At 40.8% G+C, this 12,426-nt stretch overlaps 1 protein-coding gene across 2 annotated transcripts in view; it reads right to left on the reverse strand.

Annotated features, from left to right (window-relative positions):
• TBC1D9 (TBC1 domain family member 9) overlaps window positions 1-12,426 on the reverse strand; it is a 65,587-nt gene that overhangs the window by 18,144 nt on the left and 35,017 nt on the right. For both annotated transcript variants that reach the window (XM_073642102.1, XM_073642093.1), the window contains exons 12-16: window positions 11,355-11,640; window positions 8,947-9,076; window positions 8,453-8,551; window positions 5,713-5,781; window positions 2,581-2,821 (exon numbers count right to left, since the gene is read on the reverse strand). In XM_073642102.1, coding sequence (XP_073498203.1) covers window positions 2,581-2,821; window positions 5,713-5,781; window positions 8,453-8,551; window positions 8,947-9,076; window positions 11,355-11,640 — 825 coding nt within the window. The remainder of the gene's footprint in view (window positions 1-2,580; window positions 2,822-5,712; window positions 5,782-8,452; window positions 8,552-8,946; window positions 9,077-11,354; window positions 11,641-12,426) is intronic.

A 12,426-nucleotide genomic window follows, 5' to 3' on the forward strand; every position in this document is an offset into this window, starting at 1 on the left:
GAAATTAACATTATAGCACAAAGTAGGCCGATTCATGCCGGTCTTGATGAGGGGGCGTGCCGGAATCAGGTCCTCCTGATTAATGGAGAGGTGCATGCCTCTTCATAAATCTGTGGCATCTCACGAGTGACGTGCGCCTCTGTGCGCTATGCCAAAAACCTCACCCCAGTCAGGTACTGGAGTGAGATTTCTGGTGTAGGAAACGCCATGGCTCTTCATGAATTGGATGAGCTCTGGCATCCTGCTCCGCTGTGCCCCCGTCTCAGCTCTACCCATTTTGTCAGAACTGGGAGAAACTGGCATGAAAATGAAGAGTTAGGCAATTTTGCAACTTTCAAAACTTTTACACCAGAAAAACAAACACACTATTATTTATTAATCTTTTCTTATATAGCGCTATCATATTCTGCAGCGCTTTACAGACATTATTGGCACTGTCACTATATCTATCTATAGTACAGACCAAAAGTTTGGACACACCTTCTCATTTAAAGATTTTTCTGTATTTTCCTGACTATGAAAATTGTACATTCACACTGAAGGCATCAAAACTATGAATTAACACATGTGGAATTATATACTTAACAAAAAAGTGTGAAACAACTGAAAATATGTCTTATATTCTAGTTTCTTCACAGTAGCCACCTTTTGCTTTGATGACTGCTTTGCACACTCTTGGCATTCTCTTGATGAGCTTCAAGAGGTAGTCACCGGAAATGGTTTTCACTTCACAGGTGTGCCCTGTCAGGTTTAATAAGTGGGATTTCTTGCCTTATAAATGGGGTTGGGACCATCAGTTGTGTTGTGCAGAAGTCAGGTGGATACACAGCTGATAGTCCTACTGAATAGACTGTTAGAATTTGTATTATGGCAAGAAAAAAGCAGTTAAGTAAAGAAAAACGAGTGGCCATCATTACTTTAAGAAATGAAGGTCAGTCAGTCCGAAAAATTGGGAAAACTTTGAAAGTGTCCTCAAGTGCAGTTGCAAAAACCATCAAGCGCTACAAAGAAACTGGCTCACATGAGGACCGCCCCAGGAAAGGAAGACCAAGAGTCACCTCTGCTTCTGAGGATAAGTTTATCCGAGTCACCAGCCTCAGAAATCGCAGGTTAGCAGCAGCTCAGATTAGAGACCAGGTCAATGCCACACAGAGTTCTAGCAGCAGACACATCTCTTCAACAACTGTTAAGAGGAGACTTTGTGCAGCAGCCCATCATGTTAAAATAGCTGCTAGGAAACCACTGCTAAGGACAGGCAATAAGCAGAAGAGACTTTTTTGGGCTAAAGAACACAAGGAATGGACATTAGACCAGTGGAAATCTGTGCTTTGGTCTGATGAGTCCAAATTTGAGATCTTTGGTTCCAACCACCGTGTCTTTGTGCAACGCAGAAAAGGTGAACGGATGGACTCTACATGCCTGGTTCCCACCGTGAAGCATGGAGGAGGAGGTGTGATGGTGTGGGGGCGCTTTGCTGGTGACACTGTTGGGGATTTATTCAAAATTGAAGGCATACTGAACCAGCATGGCCTCCACAGCATCTTGCAGATGCATGCTATTCCATCCGGTTTGCGTTTAGTTGGACCATCATTTATTTTTCAACAGGACAATGACCCCAAACACACCTCCAGGCTATTTGACCAAGCAGGAGAGTGATGGGGTGCTAGGCCAGATGACCTGGCCTCCACAGTCACCAGACCTAAACCCAATCGAGATGGTTTGGGGTGAGCTTGCAAAAGGAAGATCTACTAAATATTAATGTCACTTTTCTGGTGAGGTGCCCATACTTATGCACCTGTCAAATTTTGTTTGAATGCAGATTGCACATTTTCTGTTAGTACAATAAACCTCATTTCAAGGCAGAAACATTACTGTGTCCAACAGTTATTACATATATCAAACTGAAATAGCTGTTGCAAAAACACCAATTTTTATAAAACATTAAGTTTAAGATTAATAGGGGTGCCCAAACTTTTTCATATAACTGTATATATATATATACACACACACATACATACATACATGGTATATACATACACACACTTATCTTGGAGGTATACAGCAGAAACTCCCTCCTCCCAGTATACAGCAGAGCAGCGGTGTGTGGTGTGCCAGTGGTACAGTGAAGTGGCCTCATCCGGTCTTCCATCTTTCCTGCAGTGGTGATATACTGTACATACGTGTACATTGGTCTCAGTGGCCACACATGCCAGCAGCATTGCTGAGGTCAGTAGTTGGCTGTAATGGTCACTTAGACGTACAGTAAGTCATTGCTACAGGGAAAGTAAACACTAAGACCAGTGGGCACTGATGGGGCATTGGTGCTGGAGTAACACTGGGTTTATCATGTGAGGAATGGTTGGTTTGCCATTTTAGAATATTTCCTGCAGGTATTTTCATTTATTATACTGTCAGACAGGTCATGTCAGCTGTACTGGGAAATGAAATTTTATCTTTGGCCACTAGCAGTCACCATTATTTTATTAAGAAATATAATTTATTTGTATTGTATAGATTGATTATTTTGTGCAATTGGCATACATCAATGTATAACATACAATCCAACCAATAAATACTCACTTAGCCCCGAAACAAACTCTCGAAAGTTGATTAAACCATCACCATTTTCATCCAGAAGCTTAAAGATGCGGAAAGCCATGATATCCATGTGTGTACCACATGCCCAAGGAAAGAGTAGGACAAACAAGCTCTTGAACTGTTGGAAGTCTATGCGGTATTGCTCTAGATAGGGCAAGGATGGGTCATGGCGCTCTATGGAACTGCTGGTACCTCCCCAGTAGCAGCTGGTCAGGTGCTCAGCCTGAAACCATACAAATTGAAGGATCATAAAAAAAAAAGCCAAATCAAAATAAAAGGTTACATATAGTATTAACTAGTTTTTTCGATAATTACGCATGGCCAAGAGCCAGACACTATGCATATGAAGTTAAGATAATCAGGTAAACATAAATGGGAGTATGTCAGCACAAAAATCAGGGGAGGACACACGATTGGTGCAACGGCACAAGCACCCAAGACGTATGGAGGCCATCTCCACCTCCAAAGCAGCAAATAACTCCTGCCACTGACACATAAAGGTGTGCATTATTGAACTTCAAAGGTGCCCTTCTTTGTGTCTACCCCTGCACAAAAGTGGTACAAAGCGCAAGCGCTCAATGCACTCTTGCTGGGACCCAACAGCTCAGTGCACCTGTCTAGCTACTTGTTTTGTATCCATCCCCAACCCATCATCCTTGATTGGCGCCTGTAAAGCCATAGCTGTCAGAGGAGGGCGTAGATCGACAGAAAACAAGTGGGAAAGTCTACAGAGCGGCTTGGCCATGCCAAGAGTGCACAAAGTGCCTGTGTTTGGTTTGTACCCTCATTTTGTGTTGACAGGCTCCCTTTGCGGTTTTATACAGAGTGTAACAATATTTTTTCAAAGCTTATCCATGCTCTACCATCACCCAAAAATTCCTCTTACATGGAAAATTAGGTGGTTTTACCTAATGAAGACATCAATATACAAATAACCCCACACTTTAACAGTCATAATGAGATTGGGTGTACTCTTGCACAATCCAGCCATCCGTCCCATTGGTTTTCAAAGTTATCGAGGGTCCCCCTCTAGATCTAGACTCCCTTCTCAATCGTAAGAATGCCATTCATGTCTCTAATCAATCGTGCAACTTCTGAAGTCCATGCTTAGCAACGTTTTTCGGGCTTGATACAATTCATAATACAATATAAAGACTCTACCACATTCTCCCAAACCTTCTATTAGTAAGAATACCAGATTTTAGCTTCAGTGGATCAGAGACCCTAGAAACTTATGGAATTCGCTCATATTCCCCTCTACAAATGCTGCTGTCCTCTAATATTTGTGGGATCCTGTACTGCTTCCACTACGACTACAAAACTAGAGCTGATGTCCAGCTGTTTATCAGCAAAAAAAAAATTCTCTAATTCTCCTGCATAGAAATGCCAAATCCAGTATACGCTGTGTAACACATCAGGTCATTATTGCCACAGGAACAAAGACCCTATTTTAGTTTTACATGTATTTCCCTCCTTTTAATGCAGCTCTCCAGTGTAAACGCTTTAAATCTACTAATATACTGTAATCATGTAAGATGGCCCGATGCGGATATCGGTGTTTCGTTTCAGCACAGGAGACCGCTACGTCCCCCTCCCAGTGATGGTGAAGCGATAGAACTTTTTATTTTTCACAAATGGAGCAGTTTGAGGGCTTGTTGTTGTGTAACAAGGTGTAGTTTTTATTGATATCATTTTAAAATACAAATGACTTTTTGATAATCTTGGCTTAAAAAAAATAATGGATGATGAAAAATTATATATTTTTATGATATGGGTGGTTACTAGTGATGATCGAGCGTGCAGGGATTGCCTGTTTCTTAGACATCTGTGACACATGCAGGGATTGCCTAACAGCTGCGACACATGCAGCCGCGGCAACTCGAACATAGTTGTTGAGCACGGCAAAACTACTTGCGCACACATGTGCGTGCTGCGTAACTTGATTATCAGTAGTGGTTACAAATACCGTGATACTAAATATATGTCTTTTTTTGCAGGAAGTGGTTTTCTTTAGCAAATAAAAAAATATTTAAAAACAAAAAAACTTGTTTAATATTTAAAACATTTTTTTTCTTTTTATAGAACTTTATAGTCCCACAAGGGGACATGAACATACAATCCCTTCATCGCATTGATAATACACTGCATAACTTAGGTAGTACAGTGCATTATCTAACCTGTCAGGGTGTGATTGACAGTCTATCAGGGCCCACCCCCAGTGAGATCGGATTGCCTGATGGACATGTCAGACATGGAGGTCATAGTAACCATCAGCAGTCCGTGTCTCAGCACACACAGCTCGTGCCATCCATCAGATATAACTGTACGCCCGATTGTGGGAAATCACCCGATAGCTGGACGTACAGTTATGTCCATTAATGGGAAGGGGTTAAACGGCGTTTCAGGAAAAGGTGCAGCAGAATGTTTGGGTCTGCCTCTAACTCCTCCTCTTCCTCCACAGAACTTTGAGCACCAACTGTCTTCTCCTACATCAGTAATGGGAAAGTCTGGATCTAATGAAGACAGATGTCACCCATGAATTGAGAATTTTGAGAATGAGATATCCGTTCAGGAGGAGAATTTTTTTTCTGAGGAGATGTATTACAAGGTTTTTTATTTTCATGTTTACTATTAATTTATTAAAAAAAAACAATATTTACTCTTTAAGTAGATTAGTATGTTTCTTCTACTGTCATTATTGCATGTGCCTATGGTCGAGTAGTGTGCTATGTTCTTCTCTTATTATGGGGTTTATTCGCTCACTTATTTTACATTTTTTATTTTATCATCATTCATTTTTTTCTCTTTTTAAATTTACTTAATTTTGAGAAACAAATTTTAGTATAGCCCACATGTATAAACTCTATATCAGACGACCTGAGCCGTTTTCAGTACAATGTGTACACTATTTTCTTTACCACTTATTGCAGTATCTTTACTGAGAAATCCCCCAGAATGGATGGTGCAATATGAAGGATCAGTTACATACAGTAACAACCCCACTTATATTCCTTAGGCATCGCCATTCTCCTATAACCAATAATTGGTTGATTTCCCTCCGTACATTGTCAGGTCTTACACGGTTGGCTCTTACGCTAATATTTTTCTCCATACCTTAAAAAGCGCAAACAACTCTTCCAGCTCATCAACAGTAAATGCTGTGTCAGTCACAATAGTGCGGACCTAATAAGGCAGACAGAGAAAACCATTATCAAGCGTTATTTGCCCACAGCATAGATAATGGCACATTACTTGTAAGGAGAGCTGCATTCAAAGCAATTTCTAAGGATTCCCATTACACAGCTCCTATGAAAACCATTATTCCGTCAATCAACCCACATTTCCTTACTTATTTAATATAAGAAAGTCTGTGCTCACATTTCTAAATTTGCTGCAATAACGCAGCAAATTCAGGCATGACCGGAATGTGGGAGCACAGCCTATAAATATCATCTATAGCTTCAAGTGGTTGTCTGGGATTTTAAGAAAAATTGTCGCACAGCAGGAATTGTCATTGCTGAAAAAAACACTTTTTAAAAAATTATTACTTTAGAAAGTCACATTCATTGGCCAAATGACTGCAACAGGTAACAACTGGTCATCTGTCATGTGCCATACATGCAAGTGACAGTGCCGAGGCCAATGATGCTGCCGCAGGTCAAGTGTCATCATCGGAGGACCAGCGGGGATACGAAGAGCAGAAGCACTGGAGTGGAGGGGGTTGAACAGGTAAATGCTGGATAATTTCCTTATGCAAAGTTACCAGCAAGAGGTGGCTGACAGGTTTTTGGGGCAATTCATTAAAGCAGCTTCAAATTGGTCAATAATCATTCCTAAAACTCATTGCTGCAGGTGACTTACAGCTTTAAGGGCTCATGTACAGCCTACGACAATGGCTGAAATCCTGCCTTCACTGTGTATATACAGTATTTAAATGTAGCACTGAAGGTCTGAATAGTAATGAACATTAAAATGACCGTCTCCTAAGACTTGGGGTATATTGACATCTGATTCACCTCTATAAACATTATTATAAATAGCTGCTGTAAGAAACAGCTTTCGTTTAGATGGATATGGCCCATCCATGCAGCGTCTCGTCCTCTAGTGGGCTCCGCCACTCATACTGTCTGGTGCAGGCTGCTCACCGCTTTTCCCGGGGGTTGGACATGCTGTTGACGCTACCTACTGTAGCTACAGCCTGGCCCAAATGAAACCTGGTCCAGACAACAGACTGCTCATTACTACTCTTCAAGAGTGGGAACAGTTTAAGCCTAAGGCCACATTCACACGTTCAGTATTTTACATCAGCATTTGTAAGTCAAAACCAGGAGTGGGTGACAAATACAAAAGTGGTGACGTGTTTCTATTATACTTTTGCTCTGATTGTTCCACTCCTGGTTTTGGCTTACCAATACTGATGTAAAATACTGACCAAATACTGAATGTGTGAACTTGGCCTTATGCTGACTGCACAGCTAATTAGAGAGGTCTGCACCCTCCACCCCACCGCTCAGTAATGCAGCTTAGGTGAAGTGAAGATTGAGAAGTCCAACCATCCCCTGTAAAGTTATTTGCTGGATCCTTGTTTCGTAACTGTCAGCTCTAGGCTCAAGTAAACTGTCTCTGATTACCATTATCACCCCTAACTGACTGAAGGTCCCCTCCCAAATTCAGCACAGTCTTTGATTGTGAAAAGTTGGAGGGCCTCAGGCAACTAGGAGTGGGTATCATTAGGATGGGTATTCTCTGTCAGTTAGTGATGACTGAGTGCCCCCTTCTCCCATCGTCCATATTACACCTAACTAAATGAGGGCCCTCAATCAGTTATGACTTTTTGGTTCATACACGTTTTATGGAAAACTATGTATGAAAAGTTGGGGATGAAGGTGGTGTGAGAGCAGGAGTTATACTTTAGCTATCCTGACTCCATTTTGATTTTTGTACGTGCATCTTCTGCTTACCAGAATGGAGTTTGAGCTGGTATGTGTGAGATAAGGAGTCTTTTGGAATGTCTTTGTCTAAACACTTAAAGAAAACAGAGAACCGAAACTAGAAAATGAGCGATTCCTAAAGTCAGAAAGCTGGGTGTAGACAGAAATACTTTTAGCCAATGAGATGTATGTATCCATGCTAATGCCAACACATATTTAGAGATAAGCTGAGCCAGTTACATTGTTTTAAAGTATGAATACTAATAACCTATATAAACCTGGACCAGAACATGTAATAAAGCAGATCTAGCCTGATGCTCAAATGTATCAGTCGTAGTTCTTCCGTGCACAAATTTTAATTTTACAATTTAATTTGGAACAGGCACAACGTCTCACATTATGTGGCGACGACAGTGGTAAATAAAAGCTCATAAGGTCATAGATGATTGAGGGCCCTTCTCCCAACCCCCAATACTAAGTGGGTACGATCACACACAATATATTTGCGGCAGAATTTCCACAGTGAAAATTTTCACAACACTAATAGTCGCACTTAATTGTGCAGATATTGCTGCATTTACAACTGCACAAATTATGCATATTTATAGCAGACTGCATTACAAAGGATCAATTCTGCTTGATATTGCTGCATGATGGACCCCAAGAATGTTTCTCTCAGGCAGACTCAATGTATACAATCTGGCACCGACTACATGCAGTCATTTATCTGAATGGCCGCCATGTAATTATGTCGGTTTTCCAAAATTTCCCCAGTCGCTAACAGCTAATTTATGAAACAGAACATAAAGAAATATATGAAGGGGTTGTCACAACATGACAAATCCTCCAATGATAACTGCCTTGCGGGTGATCATAAACTTCACCATCAGCAAGATGTAGTCATTGAAAAAGTAACCGCTTACCACATTTCGCTTTGTAGTGTCCTCAAGGGTCTGTATCACCTTCAACCTTTGCTTAAACCTCATTTGTTCTATTAGATCTGCCCGTATAGAGCCAAATTTCTACAAAGGGATACAAATTTAGCAGCATGTTAAACCCATGTAATATGGCGTTCATGTACTAGCATTGAGGGCAAGACACAAGTGACATCTGGTGGACAAATCAAGAAATCGACAACTTTTTCTTGCTGACATAGAATGTATAATTGTAGCAAAAATGATCCATAAACTCTAATTAGGAAATATTACCCATTTTCAAAACTGGAAAAAAATCTATATAAAAAGTGCCATTACTTTTTATAGTTGCTTTGTACATCCCCAAATGTATGAAATGTGTCACAGTGCAGTCCTGTGATCTGACCCATGTAATGTTAAGCATTATGGCTCCTATCACACTCTTGTTGAGTTTTCTAATAAAGTATGATCTACAAAGTTAGTGGTAAAGCGCATGTACATACCTGATAAGAGGAGCCAATGAGGGTGAAGATGTCCACTTCAGGGTATGGGTCCACATCATCGGTGACCAAGGAATGCAGGTGAGGAATTGGAGGTAATGTGCTGTCTTTATTGCTCACACTATCGAGATACCTTAAAAAATAAAATACAGGTCTCAAGATAGAAAACTTTTTAATCACAATGAGGATTTAAATTACTGCAGTAAGTCCCCTAATAATGTTCTTCTTGAAATAAATGGTGGAGCCTGGAACTTTATGAGATGCATATTCTAAGAGGTTTTTAAATTGATTACTAGAGATAAGGTTCTCTGGTATGTATGAGATATATATATATATATATATATATATATATATATATATATACACACAGTACAGATCAAAAGTTTGGACACACCTCATTTAAAGATTTTTCTGTATTTTCATGACTATGAAAATTGTACATTCACACTGAAGGCGTCAAAACTATGAATTAACACATGTGGAATTATAGACTTAACAAAAAAGTGTGAAACAACTGAAAATATGTCTTATATTCTAGGTTCTTCAAAGTAGCCACCTTTTGCTTTGATGACTGTTTTGCACACTCTTGGCATTCTCTTGAGCTTCAAGAGGTAGTCACCGAAAATGGTTTTCACTTCACAGGTGTGCCCTGTCAGGTTTAATAAGTAGGATTTCTTGCCTTATAAATGGGGTTGGGACCATCAGTTGTGTTGTGCAGAAGTCAGGTGGATACACAGCTGATAGTCCTACTGAATAGACTGTTAGAATTTGTATTATGGCAAGAAAAAAGCAGCTAAGTAAAGAAAAACGAGTGGTGGCCATCATTACTTTAAGAAATGAAGGTCAGTCAGTCTGAAAAATTGGGAAAACTTTGAAAATGTCCCCAAGTGCAGTTGCAAAAACCATCAAGCGCTACAAAGAAACTGGCTCACATGAGGACCGTCCCAGGAAAGGAAGACCAAGAGTCACCTCTGCTTCTGAGGATAAGTTTATCAGAGTCACCAGCCTCAGAAATTGCAGGTTAACAGCAGCTCAGATTAGAGACCAGGTCAATGCCACACAGAGTTCTAGCAGCAGACACATCTCTACAACAACTGTTAAGAGGAGACTTTGTACAGCAGACCTTCATGGTAAAATAGCTGCTAGGAAACCACTGCTAAGGACAGGCAACAAGCAGAAGAGACTTGTTTGGGCTAAAGAACACAAGGAATGGACATTAGACCAGTGGAAATCTGTGCTTTGGTCTGAGGAGTCCAAATTTGAGATCTTTAGTTCCAACCACCGTGTCTTTGTGCGACGCAGAAAAGGTGAATGGATGGACTCCACATGCCTGGTTCCCACCGTGAAGCATGGAGGAGGAGGTGTGATGGTGTAGGGGTGCTTTTCTGGTGACACTGTTGGGGATTTATTCAAAATTGAAGGCATACTGAACCAGAATGGCTACCACAGCATCTTGCATCGGCATTCTATTCCATCCGGTTTGCGTTTAGTTGGACCATCATTTATTTTTCAACAGGACAATGACCCCAAACACACCTCCAGGCTGTGTAAGGGCTATTTGACCAAGAAGGAGAGTGATGGGGTGCTACGCCAGATGACCTGGCCTCCACAGTCACCAGACCTGAACCCAATCGAGATGGTTTGGGGTGAGCTGGACCGCAGAGTGAAGGCAAAAGGGTCAACAAGTGCTAAGCATCTCTGGGAACTCCTTCAAGATTGTTGGAAGATCATTTCCAGTGACTACCTCTTGAAGCTCATCAAGAGAATGCGAAGAGTGTGCAAAGCAGTCATCAAAGCAAAAGGTGGCTACTTTGAAGAACCTAGAATATAAGACATATTTTCAGTTGTTTCACACTTTTTTGTTAAGTATATAATTCCACATGTGTTAATTCATAGTTTTGATGCCTTCAGTGTGAATGTACAATTTTCATAGTCATGAAAATACAGAAAAATCTTTAAATGAGAAGGTGTGTCCAAACTTTTGGTCTGTACTGTACATGTATACATACATTACATATCTACATACACGTACAAATATTACAGACAAACCCCCCCCCCCCTCGCTAGAAAACCATTATAACTGGTATTTACTTCCTGCTGCAGCAATGATTATTATCACTGTGAATGCTGCACCCAATCACTAGCTGCAGGGGGTCACCGCTGTTTCCAATAATTGACTGTAGCAGTTACGTCTGTCAGGTTATCACTGCAGTAGGAAGTAGAGACTGTCAGAGCACTGGGTAGCTTTTGAATGGGAGAGGTAGTGGATTAGGGAATTTAACACTTTTCAAGCCATCCTGAACATTTCATAAAAAAAAAACATTACTATGCCATACAAGCTCTTTAATTATTTTATACTGGATAAATGCTTGAACATATGTAAAAACTGCAAATAAAAGAATGCATCATACTTTCCAAGCACAGTCATGGCTTCTCCATCGTCTTTACAGTTGAGGAGCTTATCGACATTGGCCTCCAATACAGCAAGTGCGAGCTGAAATATAACTTTGATGCCTTCATAGAAGAAACAATCCACCACCACCACTGCACTTTCAAAGGGCATCACACTTAGGAAAAGTGTGAGAAACCAAGAAAGCGAAATGGTGGAAATCACCCCCAAGTCTTGCATACAGTCATAAAGCTGAGGCACATAATCGTGAGCCAACTCCTCAAACACTCCTTGATCCACAAGAGCTCCTGGGGGTAAATAAGAAACATAAAATGGGATACATATAAATCCAGTCCATGGTTGCTGACATTTACTGCACAACTACATTAATACTTGTGATTATAATCATGACTATATGTTGGGTGAAAATATCATGCGATACATGACATTATCAGACAAATGATAGTTGAGAAAAAGATCAAAAAGCAGTATTTTCAAGTATATACACTATACTTCTTAATGAAGTTTTTTCAGTCCCATTACCACCACTGCATATAATCCAGCCCTAGCCCTGCATTTGAGGAAGAATGGCTTGTTCCACAGAGCTCACTGAATTCGAGCACTGTGCTGAAATAGGATGCCTCCATTACAACAAGTCACTCCTTAAAATTTAGAAACACAAAGTTAATGAGCAGGGTCGTCAAATGCATAAAAGTCACCAAGACTCTGCTGACTCAGTAACTGCAGAGTCCAAACCTTCTCTGACATGAACATCAGCCCAAAAACTGCGCCAGGAGCTTCATGACATGGGTTTCCATAGTCGAGACATTGCAACCCAATGCGTTACATCAACCACAACGCCAAACAGAAATGGAGTGGTGTAAGGCCACCTCCAAGGGACTCAGGAACAGTGGAAACGTGTTCTGTCAATTAAACATTCACACTTCTCTATCCAGCAGGCTGATCTACGAGTCTGGGCACTGGCGAATACCAAGAGAACGTTATCTGACTGAATTGTGCCAACTGTAAGTTTGGTGGAGGATGGTTAATGCTATGGGACTGTTTTTCAGAGAATGGCCTAGGTCCCTTAGTAC

This window comes from Phyllobates terribilis, unplaced genomic scaffold, assembly GCF_046119375.1.
Source record: "Phyllobates terribilis strain yellow unplaced genomic scaffold, ASM4611937v1 Scaffold_1__5_contigs__length_1240528914, whole genome shotgun sequence".
Taxonomy (NCBI): domain Eukaryota; kingdom Metazoa; phylum Chordata; class Amphibia; order Anura; family Dendrobatidae; genus Phyllobates; species Phyllobates terribilis.